This window comes from Rhinolophus hipposideros, assembly GCF_964194185.1.
Source record: "Rhinolophus hipposideros genome assembly, chromosome: 8".
In the NCBI taxonomy this organism is placed as follows: Eukaryota; Metazoa; Chordata; class Mammalia; order Chiroptera; family Rhinolophidae; genus Rhinolophus; species Rhinolophus hipposideros.
In genome coordinates, this window is record NC_138054.1 from 63,187,440 (window position 1) to 63,205,818 (window position 18,379).

An 18,379-nucleotide genomic window follows, 5' to 3' on the forward strand; every position below is an offset into this window, starting at 1 on the left:
AAGCACAGAAAAATAGAGATCAGAGAAGAGAATGAATGCTTCTTGGGCTTTCACGAGTTCTGGTCCCTTTCTAAGGCCTGGCTGCATTTTTGTCTTTAATTCTTTAAGACTCACCTCCTTTACAATTAGTTTCCCTTTCCTGTTTGAACTACCTTGAGTTGGCTTTTTATTACATGCCACTAACCAATCTCGGGAGTCAAAGTGGAGGAGTCCAAAATGCGGCTGGGACACTGATCTGGAGCCCAGGGGAAGAGGAGGGAAGCAGCCACAGATGGGAGTCCTAGGAGCATGGAGGCCAACTGAAGATACGGAGTGGGAAAGTGTGAAGAAAGGAGAAGGAGAATGGGTGCTCAGGAGGGTGCCAGTGGAATGCCAGCATTTAAGAGGTGGGCAGAGAAGGAACTTGTGAGAACAGTGTCATGACAACCAGGGGAGAAAAAAAGATCAAGGAGAGGTGTTCATTGTGTAAAGTTCTGTAAAGAGGTGAAGAAAGATGAGAAGTGAAAGAGGTCGTAGGATTTGGCAGTCAGCCAATCAGCTCCTTGGTAAGTTTTGCCTGAAACAGTTTTAGTGAAATGGTGGGAAGGGAAAGTAGAAGGCTTAAGATAGAGTAGTGAATAGGTTGTAGGAAAGAAAAACAGCAAATGAGGATCATTTAAAAATGTAATGGCTGCATGCGATGTCAGAGGGGTAGTGGATGGAGGAGGGAGGTTATCACTGTGTGAGGGATATAAATGACAAATGTCTATTATATTGTTTGGTGTAATAATAAAACCTGAACCTAATAAAAAAATGTTAAAAAAAATAAAATAAAATAGGAAAAAAATTTTAAAAGTTGGTTATAAAATGAAGATAGAGGCCGGGTACTTGGTAAAACCTCGTTAATTCTTTTAAGACAGCCCAAATATCAACTCTGTGAAGCCACATCTAAGTCCCTTGCCCCCTCCTCCCACAAGAACAAGAAGTAACTGCTCTCTTTTCTCTGTTCTCCTAGCTGCTGCTCATACCACATAGTACTATCATGTCGTCTTACAATTTGTCTCTACAGCTACTGTAGGGCCTTCTTTTTCTCTTCCCTCACATGCTAAGCCTAGCATCGTGCCTCTTACGTAGCCAATGTCAGTCAATGCTGTTGACGAAGGGCTTGAAAATGTACGATCTTAGGTCTGCAATAAGACCACCTTGGGCTTGGGGTCTAGCTCTGCTACTTAAGAAATGAGTTACCTTGGGCTCCTTTGAGCGTCAGTTTCTTCATCTACAGATTTAGAGAATAACAATACTTTCCTTCCAGTGTTGTTGAGAAGATTAAACTAGATAAATGAGATAATGTAGTGTCTAGCATGTCTTTATTAATTTTAAATGTAAATCTTACCATGCCATTTTTCAATTTAAAACCATTCAGTGATTCCCCACTGCCTTCATTAGAAAATCCAACAGTTGTCCCTCCCAACTCTTCAAATTCATCTAACAACTTTCCCCCACAGGAATTCTTCACTCTGGTCATGCCATACCACTTTATCTACAATTCCTGGAATGTACCAAGTTCCTTACACCTCAGAGAGGTTGTTTATACTGTTTCCCACGTCTAGTGAACTCCTACCTACTCATCAAGACTCAACTTTTCCTGAACGCTCCATGTGGTGTCACTACCTCCTCCTCTGTGCTCAGAACTGACCTCTATCTGGTGCTCATTCATCACACTCACTATAATAAACAGTAGTGAGATAGTTCACATGAAACATTCAGGGTAGTGGCTGGCACACAGTACGTCAACAATGAAGCTGTTACTTTTACTGTATGTGTTAGTGGGCCTGTAAGCCCAGTCACCAGCAAATGCCTTGAGCTATAAACCTGCCTTGAACTTTCTGGCTCATTCCCAGGGCCTAGCAAATCAGGGAACAGATGAATGGCTCCATAATCAGTGCTCTTCCTTCTGCACCAAACAACTGACCCTCAGGAGCAATGAGTCTGGGAAGATGCCTGAAGGTTAGGCAGGGCTCTGACTTCAGCATGTCAGAACATTACTTTAGATGTACAAGCAACCTTGGAAGTCACTCTACATTGGTCCTTTACCTGAGGCAGCAATCCCTGATTTCTATCCACTGTTGGAGAACTGTTAGAAAGTCGAATAGAAACAGCTTCCAGTGACTTTCATGAGGCTTTATACAATATTCATATATATTTATACAATGTTTGAATTTAAGTATGCTTTTGAAATCAGAAAACAACATTTTGGTAGAAGGAAGTTCTTTTTCATCTACAGTGGTACCTCAGTTTTCGAACGTAATCCATTCCGGAAGACCATTTGAGTTCTGAAATGTTCGAAAACAGCCAACAGCTAGGCCTCAGGATCTTGTACTCAGCAGAAACCGCGTGACATGTTAGACTTCCAAGGCGTGTTCAAAAAACTGAAGTATTTATTTCTGGGTTTATGGCGTTCGTAAACCGCAATGTTCATCAACGGAGACGTTCGAAAACCAAGGTACTACTGTATTAAATCAAAACCTTTCTCACTATAACTCTTGCCCACTGGGTTAGTGTGCCTTTTAAGGATAGAGAACAATCTTCTACCTATTACATCTGAGAAATCTCCCAATATTTGACTGCAATAATCATGATTATCTTTAGTCATCTTTTCTCTAGATTCACCTACTTCCTACATTAAAAAAAAAAAATTCCCTGCTCCTAATTTCTAGACTAATGCACTGAAGTCCTGTTTGATCATTTAGCCCTGAGTTCTCAGCTCAGTTGGTACTACACCAGTGCAAGATCATGGGTCTGGGGGTAAGGGGGTCCGGACTGGGAAATACTCCAGTGACATGAAGAGCCCTGAAGACACAGGCACATGTCTTCTCCCCTAAACTGTACTAATGGTATAATATGGGGCAACTGTGATCTGAGCGGGAAGGTACCTGCCCACCTTACTGGAGAGGCCGATGAAAGCAAGCACCAGAGGATGGAGCAGTGGTTAAGAACCCAGTGTCTGCTCTGCTCTCGACTGTCTCTGGATTAGTTACCTTTAGCTTCCCAGAGACTTTTCACACTGGGAAGGATCTGGTCTCTAAACACATAGGTCCCCACTAGAGAACTTCTTACCATGCAAACAGATCAACCCATAGTCAAGCCTCGGGCCTGCTTTCCCTTGGCTGAGGGGAAACAGTCTGAAGGCCTTGCTTATACCAGTATTTCTACTAGAAGAGCCCACCATGGCCATTGTGGGCCACTTTTTGGCTTTGGGTCATGAATCTCCAGGTCAAATATTTAAAAATACTACCAATGTTGGCGCCTCAGGCAGAGTATTTAGAATTAGAAGATGAAAAGACACACAGAACTGAATTCTTTTGACACCAAGTAGGCTTCCTCAGTAATGCAGGGGACTGAGGAGGAACCCAAGTCCATCAGTACCACACCTGGGAGGGGGGCCCTGCACACTAGCAAGGAGGTGGCAAGCAGGCTGAGAAGATAGGATCATCATTGACGCCTGAACCTTCGCTTGGGACATAACGTAATAACCAAGGGATTTCCTAGCTGTTTGTTCTGCCCTTCTTTCTCACGCTTATTCTCCAAGGCTGGGCAGCATAGACCACTATTGCATGGAGGATTCACCAGAGTTCCGCATAAGGACACTCACATCTTGCAGAAGTTTCTCTAAATTCTCTTGGAGTTCGTAGAAGTACTGTGATGTAATGAGGCCACTCCGCGATTTATCCAGGCAGTCTCGGGCCATCTCAATCACCTGATGATGAATAAAGCTCAAGGCTCCATCTGCCAAGGGCAACACGCTGTCTGGAGTGTTGGAGGAAATGAACTCTGCCAGGCGCTCTTCCATTTGTGCCGTTGCCTGGAAATAAAAGCAGGAAAAGTGACACTTCTAGTTGCAGCTTAGCTGGAGCTAAGCCTTAAAGACTTGGTAATAGCCTAAGGACAATGGGCTCTGTGATCCTGGATCCTGATGCTGCATTTGGGGAACCTGATGACTGGAGACGTGAAAAGATCACCTTCAAGTCAAGTCAAAACATTATAATCAAGGCCCTCTCTCACCTGGCTTTGTCTACCTCCCTGTACTCCTTGAAGGGTACGCTTTTTTGCTCTAAGGACACTGAAGTGTTTGTTGTTCTCCTCATTTATTAGGCCGTTTCCTGCCTCTGTCTGTTCATGCTGTTCCTTCAATGTAGCTTTTCCACCCTGCCAAGCTTGCTTGGCAAACTCCTATTACTCCTTCTAATGTCATTTTTAGCATCATCTATCTCTCCTCTGGGAAGTCTTCGGGCAAATGGTTTCCTCTCTTCCGTGCTTCCCCCGGACCTCCCGACTGTAGGGACTCAGTGCACGGTCACTGATGGTTTCTAACCTTCTGGACTGGAGACTTCTTCACGTCAGAGAGTCTGATTTATCCCTTGACCTTAGAACCCCGTGAGCTAAGCAGAGAGTGGTTATTGAAGGTGTGAGCCCGCCTGCTCAGCTGGATCCCCAGCAGAGCAGAATGGGGCTCTGGCTCAGAAGCTTTTTGGGGACCTAATGCACAGTCATGTCAAAATGACAAATAGACATCAGTTAAGTTCCTAGCTGCCTATCTAGGGCTTGGCCTTTTCTCCTTTGCCACCAGGTGGCGATTTCTGATTTGCAGTGTGTGTTATCCATACACATATATTACACACATTCATATGTGTATGGTATATGGTGTGTGTGTGTGTGGGGGGGGGCAATTTAGAGAGGGGAGAGGAAATGGAAAGGATTTTAACACATTTTCTCTAACAAAATAGTTCATCTTACATGAATGACTTGAAGACATGCAAATAAAACACAAACATGCAATGCTAGAATGACAATACAAAATATATGAGGAGGAGAAGGAAACATGTGAGATACATTTCTAAACACTACACACTCCCAAACTTCTTTATAAAGGACCGAGCATAACAAAGGGATTTCCTAGCTGGTTGTTCTGCCCCTCTTTCTTGCTCTTATTCTCCAAGGCTGGACAGCATAGACCACAGAGCAGCAGAGAAATAATAGCTAATACTTACTGAGAAATAATAGCTAATACTTACTATGTCCTGGATATTGTTAGAAAAGTTTAGTGTTCATTAATCTTCACAAACTCCCTATGAGACACTCTTATCCTAAATTATAGGTGAAGCAAATAAAACTCAGAGAAGTTAAATACTCTGCCCAGGGTCATATAGCTAGTAAATGGTAGAAAGAAACTTGAACCCAGTCTTTCTGGTTCCAGAATCTGTGCTCTTCCTTACCGCAGTGCATCCCTGTGAAGGCCAAGAGGGAAAGCACAAGGGCTTTACACCATTTCCCTAGGCCACCCATGTGTGTCCAGGAGACTGGACCTGAGTCTAAAAAAAGAATACTCTCTACAGGGGCAGGGAACCACATCCTGCATGCCCTCGATACAGATGAACATGTAGACCCGGGGAGGTCTAAACAGAGGACGAAGAAAGAGTCTGTGACTCCATGTTTCTTGTTGTCATGGAAAGGGAGCCTACATCAGTTCTCTGGTTCTCTCAGACAGAGCTGGCTGTGTTCTGCAGGAACAGGGCCTATCATTAGAAGGCCAGGTCAGAGTGTATAGGCATATGGTGTACAAAAAGAAATGCAAATAGCAAGCAAGGTCCTAGTTCCACATAGAAGGAAGTTTATGACCAAACTGCAGAGTTGTGATGACTATTTCTCAACTAACTTAGGACAGTAATCTACTTTCCTCCCTGAGCATTTTCCTGTTCGAAAACATAAAGCCAAATGTGAGTAAGCAACTCTGAGATCTGTCTCCCACCTTACTGCTCCCTCGGGCCAACTTCCTGCCAGTCCAGTGGACCCTTGTTTGTGTACGCTCTGGTGCTCAGTAACGGGGCGCTGCTTAAGAAATCTGCATGGAATGAAGGTGCTCTCAGAGGGCAAATCCTGCTCTGGGGGGACCCTGACCCATGGATCTCGACGTGCACGGTGAAAAACAAGGTCTCCAGGTTTTTCCTTTCTGACTAATATATGGAGGGATTCCTTTTTGATACTTGGCTCTAGATACCGCTCCCTCCGGGGAGTGGAGAAGTAGAAGCTCTGCAATTACAACCCCCAGACTCCTCGTCTCCTGCTGCCTTCCTCTTCCCCAGCAGTCTGGAAGCCCCGTGTTTGTATCCTCCTCCTTCTCCTCCTGGTACCTTTTTGCTCTTCTTTATTACCTCTGGAAACAGCACTCCATCCCTCACCCGTCTTCCCATTGGGGCTGGCTTACAGGCAGTCATCCTCAGGGCATTACCAGTCTCCTTTAAAATGGATCCTTACCTTGGGGAATCTTTCTTTGTATACATGATTCATCATTATTATTTCACTGTCAAAGGAAACTGGGGACCGTCCAGGACTAAATAAGAAAGAGACAATTAGTTGTGTTACTTTAGTGCCACGGAACTATTGAGGAGAAAGATGGCCATCTCCAGAGCCCCCTCCCACTGTCCACAGTACTCACACACTCCCACCTAAATGAGTGCTGAGTTCCAGAGCCTTCCTTATTCCTGGAGCTGCCAGCACACCTTGTTCAGCTCAAAATGGTGCCATCTGGAGTTAGGCTACCTTCCTATAAAAAGCCTGGTTTTCACAAGATCTCTGCCAGGGCCTGAAAAGGCCTAGAAAGGAGGAGATCACTCCTGTACCTACTGGTGACCTTCCCCAGAACAGGATTGTGTCTTCTGGGCTTTGGCCACTGTGGTCGGGTATACCCCAGCTTGTTCTGGGAACCGAACCAAATCAAATCAAATCAAACCAAACCAAGCTACCACCAAAACAACCAGAGGAAGACAGTGTATACTTGTATCTTTTTCCAAACAAGATGCAACCAATGGGGCTGACTTGCGCTCTGACCTGGGGGACAAATGAGTCTGATCCAGCCTCTAGTGAGTTATAAGCCTGGGTCATCTAAACCTTCTTCTTTGGCCCATGTGTGGTTATATCCCCTTGAAGGATTTCAAAGTTTGAGCCTGACAACTGAATGGATATTTGGGTCCTGCCCAGTTTGGTACCCCTGACACGCGATCTCAGCTGACGTAGGTCCAGAACTGCTCCTTTCTGCCTGTCCTCCCTGCAGAGGGCAATGGTCTGCCTGCTGCTGCATCGATGTACATTGCCAAGTATTTTAAGAGTAAGACAGCAGGGATTTCCCTGAGGTGCTGTAGTCTTCTCAATCTCAAATGACCTAAAGGTACTTTTTACTCTGTGCGGACTGTGGAGAGCACCAAGATTCAGGTGTTCCTCTGTGCGACAAAGAAAAGCACTGCGATGCATGCTCCACACTCACACATTTGTGTTTCTGATCCTTGTACTGCAGTCCTAGTCATCTCCATCAGTCCCTGAACTTGAACCGTCTGGGGTCTGGCTCAGCTCACGCTCTAACACTCACAGTGTCAGCACTGCCTGAGGGGCTTCTTCCTGGGAGGCAGTGCTCCCCTGGGCCTCCATTCTGAACATGTTAGCAAATTTATTACTTCCCAGGGCCTTTGGGAAGCTGAGCTCAGTCATTAAAGCCATGCTATTTTAATCTACACCCTCTTCCTTAACCTGGAATTTTGGCACAGATTTACCAGCTAACGTCAAAGAGAAGAGCTAATTAAGGATTTCACAACTAAATCAGCTGTTAAGGTTTGTTTGGTTTGACGAGGCCAAGTCATTCAGGTAAACGAGACCAATTTAGATGGGCATGTAAGTCTGCTTCTGAAATGGGTTTCTTCCCCAAGCCAGACACAAGTGTCTTCAGCAGCAACTTCTTTAGCTGGCTTAGTTCATATACCCTGGGTCTCTGGGATCTGCATCCAGGTAACTATCAGAATGGGTACTATATACCCTCCTTTTACTGAATGGGCTCTAACGTACATTTCTACTGCTATGTACTTTCAAAGGGACAAAGGGAGGGACTACTTGACAGCACCATCAGGTACCTCTTGGGGTGGTGAGTTCAGCTGTGCCCAAAGCCAAAAAGGGCTTGAACTTCGCTGGACTTGACTCATTAGAGCTGAGCCAATGTGTTATGCCAGGGGCTGGCAAACTACGGCCTGAAGACCAAATCTGGCCCACTGCCTACTTCTGTAAACCACATGTCTTAGGGTGCTTTGCACTACAACGGCAGAGGTAGTTGCCACAGAGACTGTATGGCCTACAAAGCCTAAATTACTTACTGTCTTGCCCTTTACAGAATAAGCTTGCTGACTCCTATGCTCTGCAAACAAGCTGAGGTCCATAGGTCCTGGGCAGTGGGCACAGAGAACCTCTCACCTGAGGCTGCGGGAACGGGGCCGCATGGCTGGGGACTGCCGTCCCTCCTCGTCTGGTACACTCTCTGTGCTGAAATGCTTTGTCAAAAAGTGCAGCTCATCAGCTGTAGGCTGGAAGGGCAACTGGTGCAGCTTTTCCTGTGAGGAGCATGATGACTGGAGGGGAAAACATTAAAAACAGCATTAGAGACGTGTCTAAGGGCAGTCTAAGAACACAGAAGAACTGAAAAGGGTCAGGGACTTCCCAGTCAATGTTAACCCAAGGCCAACCCAAGGCAGGCATTCATTTCACTGCTCCCTTTTGCCTCCACTATGCATGATCCCATTCAACTCTACCCTTCAGAGCTCTCGGTCCTGAGGAAACCAAGACACTAGAGTCCTTCACAAGTTTTGTGAGGAGTTGAACCCAGATGGTCATGAGATATGAGAGCTCCATAACTACCTAGGGAGCCTCCTTAGGTGGCAAAGAGCAGATTCTTCTGCATGTAGCCTTTGTCCTCAATGACGCTTTTGGCTACTTGGAATGGCAAGTAATTAATAAATCATGCTTCCTGTAGGGAAAAAAATTACTTTTAGATCTGGAACCCAAAGATTAGACTTGACCTGAAAGCAACTAAGAATTCTAAACGTGGCCCAGTTACTGAGATTCCAGACAAAAGCCCATTGCCAATCACAACAGACCATTTGAGGGAGTGAGCTATGCTACTCTAGGCATCCTACAGATGCAGCTATTGTTACAGCAGCGCCAGGATCACTGAATTCCCCTTTTACCTGACAAGCCTGGCTAAGACAGGCAAATCTAACACCATTGGCTCAATTTCTGCTCATCAGTGGAGAGAAGAACTGGAGTTAAGTCTCTAAATCTATTTGGAGTCAAAGCTCCAGCATCACACTGAGAGAACTCCGTTGCCAATGTAAGCCTCAATACCAAGTGAGAAATCTGATTGCTTTTTTCTGGCTAACGGTGCACACTTCTCTCATGGAACACTATAATACATGAGGTTATAAATAGCTAGTGGGAGGGCTCCACAGGTCTCTATCTTGGCCACACTTTTATAAATGATTTGGACAGAAATTGCAAAACATACCCTCACCCAATTGCAGCTAACATGAAGCAAAATATGTATTTTAAAGTATCTCAATAAAATAAGTAAGAGCAACGGTTGAATCTATTAAAATTTATTGAACAGAATATATACATATTATATATATATATATATATATGTATGTATGTATGTATACATGTGTGTGCACACATACACACACACACCTTGGGTCTAAAAAAAAAGTCACCTGTTTGAATAAAGGATTATGGGGAAAAGGGTTTTTTACTAGGAAAAGATCTAAAGCTTAACAGCTGCCAAAAGACCAATGAGATCTTTGGATTAATTTAAAAGTATATTGAGCTCAAGGGAGGAAACGATACTCCTTTTACCTGCTTGGGATTCATGAATATGGGAAGCAGAGCTTAGAAGATCTGAACAACAGTAGAAAACATGCGGAACGTCATCCAGTCTGTGGCGATTCTACATGGCCTGCAAAGCCTAAAATACTTACCATTTGGCCTTTTACAGAAAAAAATTGCCAACCCTGTCATCCTGGCTTCAGTTAAAAGTTACTCAATGAGAAAGGCTCATTTTAGGTTCAATTGTGCATAGCAGCAACTAGAACATCTGTTGTGTTGTAGGCTAAAATCTTTTCTAAAAGAAGCATAGCTAGAAGTTTTAGAGAAAGGCCCAGCTTTTTCACTGATACACATCAAATTTAAATATCAAAAAATTATCCTTCCCTTCTTTTTTGAAAGGAAAAGGTGACAAAGGAGGAGGGTCTACCAGGCCTTTAGGACAAGGAAGGGGTTATCTGCTCTTGATAGCAGTCCTAGCAATAAGGTGGGGGAGAATAGGGGAACCATCTTTAGGAGCCCCCATATGTGGCCTCATTGGCAAAGCAAACCTCCACCCTCAAGCCCTCCTCTGACTCCACTAGGAATAACTGATGCCTAGAGAGGATTCTGGCTAATTCTTTCCAAAGGTGTTTAATGGATCTGTCTATGGCTGTTAAGGGCCACTAGCCCTCTACCCCACTCAACCTCATCTCCAAGCAACCTCTTTGAGTCTGGCTTTAGAGAAAAAATTGAGAACAGCTTTGCAACACTATAGGGATAGAGAGCAATAACCTGCAGGGAAGTATTTCGAAAAGATGAAGGAGGTATGGCCACAGATTTGGTGACTTACTGAGACAGTAGAGCTAGGAGTGTTGGTTCCATAGCCTGAAGAAGGTAAAGATGCCAAAGACCAGCGCCGTCCATCAGTCCTACATAAGAAAAGACTATTAGGCAGTTTCTACAGGACCCCACCCTGAGCCTAGGACCTGCCTGTCTTTCCATCAGCACTGTTTGGAGCAGTTGGTTCGCTTCCTTGTCTCAAAATAGTACTGCTTGGTCTAGTACATGCTTTCACGCCTCTCTCTTACACGGGGCCTACTGCGTGGTTTCCATTGCAAAAAGACATCTCTGATTATAAAAGAGTCCATGACTTTGAGTAAGAACATCTGTTATGCAATACTGTTATTCTGGAATAGAAATCTTTACACTCTTATCTTCTTCACTTTTAGAAAAGCAATGACAGAGGACACCAGCTAAAGGCATCACCACTAGGAAAACTGCCACTGAAATGCAGCTATTTCATCTTTTGAAGGCTCCATGTGAAGGGCTCTTTGGTCTTCCCCAGGCCACTGGGTTGCCAACCAGGAAGAAGTGGACTCCCATCTGGGTCTGAGTATGAATCAATTGATAGCAAATAGTCAAAGGTTACCTAGGATCTAGTAGGACCATAAAACCAGTCTTTGAGAATGTTTGTCCAAGAGTAATAGTACCCTTAGAAACAGGAGTGAGGGGGCATAGCTTGGCTGTCCATGAGCTTGGGTGCAGGCTTCCTGCTGCTCCTGGGAGGATGCACCCTAAAGTTCTCATCATACAGAACCACAGTTATATGCTTTGCCGTGAAGGAGAAAGATCAAGCAGCTATCTGTTTTGAAGCTTTTATAACATAGACAACTGATTGTTCCTTGGACTATGGATGTGCTGTAACACAAGTGTTCTTTTGTGTGGAGAGTGGGGGTACAGCCTGCTCTGGTAGAAGTTGAAGAAAAACTTTGCTGCTACACACAGAACCTTAGAACATTAGCAATGAAGAAAGTTTAGAAGTTAACCTCAATCTTCAGAGAAAGCACTAAGACCCAGAGATTTGGGTGATTTGTTCCAGGCTTCATAGTTAAGGGCGGTGGAAGGAGACAGGGAGAGGAAGAAGAAAAAACAGGAATCATTTTGCTAGGGCTTTACTTTTGAGGCACTCCTCCCCAACCCCACCTAGTGGCTTTTCCTACTATGTTCTGTAAGGGAACAGCCAAGGGTTCCATGCCACATGCACATGACTTGAACTTCATGCCACCTAGGCAGACAGCTCTGCTGGAACCCAGTCTCTAAGGCAAAGAAATGTCCAGAAGGCTGCTCAAACATGATGTTTTCTCTCACCTCTTTTTTGGGTCCTGGGAGCTCTACATAAGAAAGCAAGTCAATTGCAGGAAAACAGAGCTCAACAAGATGGGACTAGTCTAACTCAGGGTGGGATTTCCCAAGCCCTTGTCAAATGCACTTTTTCCAAGGTGAGATTTCCTCCTTTAGGTAGAAATGGATGTTTCTGAAGAGCAGGGTCCACCAAAGTCAGAAAGAAATGCCACTCTAGGATGCCTCCATTTCCTCTGCCTGATCATTTCACCAGGCAACTGAGGAAAGTTGTGAGAAGGAGGGTGACTTGTCTCTAGGCTCAGAAACTTGCAACTATTTAGCAATTCCTGCCTCCAGGCATATGAGAGCCTCGGTTCCAGCAGTTAGAAGGGGCTCCCTTAGGGCCTCTTTGCTAGATATGAAAGGCCAAATATTTCTACCCACAGTCAGAAGACTCATCACAATCAGTTCTCACCAAGCACAAAACCACAAACCATTTTGTCTGGCCATGCATAGCAGTTTCCCCAGCCCCTTGCCCCATAACAACCGCTATTACCTGTCTGCCCTGTGGCCATGGCTGTAGTGAAAAGACATACATTATAGTGAGAATCAAAGGGAACCAGAGAGACTGATCCATTTGACCCCTGGCATTTGGTCTGGCATGGTAGAGGCAAACCTTCTGTTTAGGAATGCGTGCAGTTTGAAGTAAAATTGTAGGACTGACGGGTCTATTCTTAGGTTGTCATTAAATTTGTCTTTTGTGTGAAATTCCAAATTAATGTGATCCTCTCAGGTTTAAGCATGACCTCAATAATCTAGGAAACACAACTCCGATGGAGTCTATTTGGCAAAGTTGAAGCCCTCCCTATCTCCATCGATACCTAGCTGCTTTTCCTACTATGTTCTATAAAGGGATAGCCTAGGGTTCCATGTTCCATGAACATGACCCAAACTTCATGCCATCTAGCACAGACCTGTTTGGATCTCAGTGGTAACACCAGGCCCCAAAGGAGCAGATACAAGAGCACCAATGGAACATACTATTCTGTCTGCCTGGAATGGTCTACATGCCTGTGTCGTCATTCCCAACATGGCAGCCGCTTTCTTATTCTTCAGGTCTTAGCTTAAAAGTCAATCTTTCAGAGAGGCCTTACATGACTACTCAGGATATATTCTCCAGCCCCATTCCCTTCCTATACTTTCATGTAGTATCCTGTTCTTTCTCTTCATGGTACTTATCACAGTTTGTAACTATTTGTATTTGTTTGTTTGCTTGTTCATTATTCTTTTCCACCACTCATTCAATCAATAAGCACTGACTGAGTGCTCATTATATACCAGGAGACAGAGCTTTCAACATATTAAGGTATCTCTTTTAAAGGTGCTTTGATTCTGGTTGAGGGGAGATAGAAAAAAAGCAAATAAAAAAACATCAGGTGTTGGAAAGCACTAGTTTGCAAATAAAAATGGATTAATTTGATAGAAAATGATGAGGGGGCTCCTTTATATTGCATAGTTAGGGAAGGCCTCTCTGAGGAGTTGACATTGTAACATGAGAAATGAGTTAACTAGGGGAAGATGTGAGGGAACAGCATGCCTTACAAAGGGGACCACTACACAGACTCTACTAAGTTTTAAGAAAGTAGGGGCTATGTCTGTTTTGCTATCACTATATAACTAAGTACCCAGAATAGTGCCTGGGCCGACTGGGTACTCAGTAAATATTCATTGAATGAATGGGAAATAACTCAATGCCACTTATAGAGATCAGTTACAGGCCTTGCTGTCCCAGCTCAGACCTAATCTGAGGCTACAATTCATGCATAATCAAAGCAGAAAGTTTGAGGTAAGTAAGACTTTCCAGCTGGGCTGATAAAACAAATACATCAATCTAGCATATCCCTATACTGTTAAGTGTTCCTACCTGGATCCTTATTTAACTAATTGGAAGTTAGACAGGGTAGGAGAGGTCAGTCCCTGAGACAAACTCAGATAATATTTATTTTGAACAAGGCAAGGCAATTAGGTCAGAAGGGGCACCCAAGACAGCCATCTAACTTCTCCCAACCCTCAGGAAAGCAGGGACTTCTGTTTAGGATTATAAAACTAAATGCACGTTTAGTATCTACTTGACCATTCAAACATTCAAATGCAAATACCTAGAGCATCTAGAAAGTAAAGCATGAACAAGATGATTATGACCTGGGTGAGGAAAGCAAGGAAAGACGTTTGGTGGCTGGTAGCCCAAGGTAACACCCTTGGCAGGGCAGTGCCTCAAAGGAGGAAGCTGACGTTAACCGACATTTAGGCAAGTGCCACACATGCTACACATGCTAGTCACACAGGAGGTTTTTCTATCAACTTACCTACGGGCAGGAACAAAGGAAAAGTGAGCAGGTGCGTTTGGAGAGAAATTCCGGGGGCTGTCCAAGGGACTGTTACCTGTAGAGGGGGAAAGAAATCGATACCCTTATAGAGGTTTGCTGCTGAGGAGGATTCAGACAAACTTTAGAGAAGAAATCTTCCCCTTGCATTGGCAATTAGCACATAATGGTTATTTTTTAAGGCCCACCATCCATGTAGTTTAATGATTCTCTCTTTGTAAAATTTGGCAGCACAGAGGTTTTTCTCTTGTCCCCAAGTTGTCTTTAAACATCTATGTCTCTCAGACATCCATTCTAGATCCAGCAGCAACTTGCCAATTTCCTGCGTGCCTAGGAACACTCAATCTCCAATATGCCTAATCAAATTAACCCAACACTCCAAAGGCTTGCAGAACGCATTCAGCACAGATGGCATGGCCAAATGTTCAAACATTTCTCAAAGGGCAACAGGACTCCTGGTCCCAAAGTCTTCTGTACATATATCTCTGCATACTGCATACAAAGGGCTAGCCCAGAAACGTGTGGTTAAGGGAAACTGAAGTTCTCAGGTGAGTACTTAGGGTAGCAGTGTTCCTTAAAATAGTCCATACACAAGGCATCTAAGACTGCAAAGCACGCCCAACCTCCTTACAGTATAGGAATTATACCCCTGTTTTTTTCTTCACATGTCCCCTGGAACTTGCTAACTTAAAGCTCAGAAGCTTTGAACAAAATTGTGTGCTTATCTTTGCACTAATCACAACAGTTCCTGAATGTAAGTCTGCCATACTTCTCTGGTCTAACTTCTAGCTAGGGGCTTGTATGTAGGAGCCCCTAGTTGACAGAAACTGTCAATATGTTTCTATCCAAAAGGCCATGTTGAAGTAAGCACCACACTCCATCCTGTGCCAACCACTCCATGAATCCCTGCCCGCCTCCTCGCTTCTGTGCTCACCCCTGAGAACCAACATTGGCTATGAGAATTGCAGCTACTCAGAGGCCTGCTAGTTCAGTATGCCCTGGCTTTTTCTTGGATAGTTTGTTTGCTGTATAGGGTATGGATGTTCCAAGGTGCTGAGAAGCTACCAAATTGTTTGCCATCATATCCATCCAAGAGGGCCTTGTAGTACTTGATATTTTTCTGTACTGATCTAGGAAAAACCAGTCTCTTAAACAATGCCCCACTTCCCTGTGCAGCAACTCTGTATCAGTTATGCAAAGGTACTTTCTTTGGGAGAACTAATTAGGAAGAGACATTTTCAGTTTTCACTCATTCCCTTGAGGGAAGCTGCAATGAAGTACACAACCTTATGCAGCAGATCTGCTCTCAAACCAGTACCGACTCTGGGTTTTCCATGCTTTGGGTCTAGGACTATGACCTATGATCCAGTCCCATCTCCTGGCTAGTATAGGCCACCAGGGTTTGAGAGAAGTGATTTAGAGTAGTTGTTTTGTTAGCCAGGACCTTAATTAGGATCAAACCTCCCCAGAATTATCAACACCTTTTAAAGAAAAATCTGTTCTTTTAAATAATGTCATCTCAAGGATTAGCAAATATCCTCAATTTAATTCTTGACACGTAAAGCTAAATGCCCTTTGTTGGTTCTCAGAACTACCCAGCTAAAGCCTCAAGGAAATTCTGGACATGAGTATCCTACAATGACTGGCCTTCCAAGGACCAGGTGTACTGGTTAGAGGGTAGAATATAAAGAATCTTCCAGGTGCTCACAGTAAAGCTAGGGATCCAAAAAAATCTCTCTCTCTCTCTCTCTCTCTCTCTCTCTCTCTCACACACACACACACACACACACACACACACACACACACACACACCAGAAATAACTAAGAAAAAAAAAAGCTGCAAAAAATAAAACAGAGCATCAATTAGCTGTGAGACAACTTCAAGCAACCTAATAATCCTTAAAAGAGAAGAGAGTGGGGGGTACAGAATACATATTTGAAGGAATAATGGGTGACAATTTTCCAAATTTGGTAGGAAACAAATTATAAACCCACATATCCAAGAATCTCCAAGGACTCTGAATATGAAAAAGGGGAAGAAAATGATACCAAAGCACATTATATTCAAATTGCTCAAAACTCATGATAAAAAGAAAAATCTTAAAAGCAGCTGGGTGGTGGTTGGAGGATGGGAAAGATGTTATATACAGAGGAACAAAGATAAAGACAGCAGATTTCTCACTGAAAACAATGCAAGAAGACAATGGAGCAATGTCTACAAATTATAGCAAAAAACACAAACCTTACCAACCTAAACTTCTATACCCAGCTATTGTGTGACAAAGAATATAGTGGCCTTTGTCTCCAGTTCCTGGACTGAGCCTCTAATTTTTTAGAGGAATTTTCCAAGTGATAGGAGTGTCTTTGTTATTCATGATAGGGCCTGATAGTTTATGAGAATGGGATGACTCAGGATACGGGTTGGCCATGACAGAAAAATGAACTCATTGCATGAAGCCAGTATTACCTGAACAAAAAAACCAGATAAAAACATTATAAGGAAAGTATAGACCAGTATGTCTTATGAACTTAGATACAAAAATGCTCAACAATACATTAGAAATATAAAATCCAACAATGTATAAAAAATTATATACCACAACCAAGTAGAATTTATTCTAAGTATGCAAGGTTGATTCAACATTTGAAAATCAATTAGTATAATCTACCACATCAACAGACTAAAGAGGAAAAACCACATAATTGCATCAATTGATACAGAAAGATATTTGACAAAAATCTAATACCCTTCTTAATTAAAAAGAAAAAACCCTCAGCAAACTAGGAACAGAGGAAAACTTCCTCAACTTGATCGAGAGCACCTACAGAAGACATACTGCTAAAAACAGACTTAATAGTGAGAAACTGGATGCTTTCCCTCTACAAGGCAAGATGCGCCCCCTTCCACTACTCTATTTAACATCATACTGAAGTCCTAGTTAGTGCAGTAAAACTAGAAAAGGAAATAAAAGTTACATAGATTGGGAAGGAAGAAATAAAGCTGTCATTGTTTGCAGATGACATGATGTCTATGTAGATTAAAGAATCAACCGGAAAAAAAAAGAAAAGAAAGAAAAAAATAACTGCTGGAACAACTTATAAGCAATTATAGCAACGTTGCATGACACAAGGCTAATACAAATCAACTGCTTTCCTTTATACTGGCAATGAACAACTGGTAGTTGAAATTAAAAATACAATTAGCATTAACATAAAAATAAAATGTTTACTCATAAACTTAATACATTTACATGTAAACCTATATCTATAAACTATAAAACACTGACGAAAGAAATCAGAGATCTAAATAAATGAGGTGGCATTGCATGTTCATGGATTGTAAGACTCAGTATTATTAATATGTCAATTCTTCCCAACTTGATCTGTAGATTCAATGCAATTTCAATCAAAATCCCAGCAAGCTAATTTCTGACTATTGACAGATTCTGAAGTTTATCTGTCAAAATAACCAGAATAGCCAACATGATACTTAAGCTGGACAAAGTTGGAGGACTGACATTACTTGACTTCAAGACTCACCGTAAAACTAAAGCGATTAAGACAGTGTGGTATTGATAAAAGAAAAGACACATAGATCAATGGAACAAAATAAAGCACCCAGAAACAGACAAACACAACTATAGTCAATCAATATTGACAAAGGAACATAGGCAATTCAATGGAGTAGTCTTTTCAACAAATGGTGCTGGAACAATTGGGTGTCTATATGCAAAAACAAAAATGAATCTAGACCCAACCGTTCACAAAATTTAACTCAACGTGGATCATGTAAATGATCCTAATGTAACATTTGCCTAAATATAAAACACAAAACTGTAAAACTTCTAGTAGACAACATGGAAGAAAAACAAGGTAACCTTGGCTTTGGTGATGAATTTTCAGATATGAAACCTAAAGCATAATCCATGAAAGAAAAAAAACTGATAAATTGGATTGAATTAAAATTAAAAACTGCTCTGCCAAAGACACTGGTAAGAGAATAAAAAATATAAGCCACAGCCTGGGAGAAAAATTTTGCAAAACACATATCTCATAAAAGACTTGTATCCACAATGTACAAAGAACTCTTAAAGCTCAACAATAAAAAAAACAACTCAATTTTAAATGGGAGGGGGGTATTTGAATAGACATCTCATCAAAGAAGATATAAATAGCAAACAAGTATATGAAAAGTTGCTCCACATCATCTGTTCCAGGGAATT

The 18,379-nt window shown here is 42.7% G+C and overlaps 1 protein-coding gene across 5 annotated transcripts in view; it reads right to left on the reverse strand.

The window, feature by feature from the left end:
* The window catches only part of MAST2 (microtubule associated serine/threonine kinase 2), a 179,002-nt gene that overhangs the window by 16,288 nt on the left and 144,335 nt on the right, over nucleotides 1-18,379 (reverse strand). For 3 of the 5 annotated variants that reach the window (XM_081055906.1, XM_081055907.1, XM_081055908.1), the window contains 5 exons: nucleotides 14,139-14,214; nucleotides 10,502-10,580; nucleotides 8,269-8,423; nucleotides 6,292-6,367; nucleotides 3,632-3,841 (listed from right to left, as the gene is read on the reverse strand). In XM_081055906.1, the coding sequence (XP_080912032.1) occupies nucleotides 3,632-3,841; nucleotides 6,292-6,367; nucleotides 8,269-8,423; nucleotides 10,502-10,580; nucleotides 14,139-14,214 (596 nt within the window). Of the gene's footprint in view, nucleotides 1-3,631; nucleotides 3,842-6,291; nucleotides 6,368-8,268; nucleotides 8,424-10,501; nucleotides 10,581-12,328; nucleotides 12,350-14,138; nucleotides 14,215-18,379 lie in introns of all 5 variants that reach the window. The other 2 variants (XM_081055905.1, XM_081055909.1) reach the window with 1 other exon arrangement.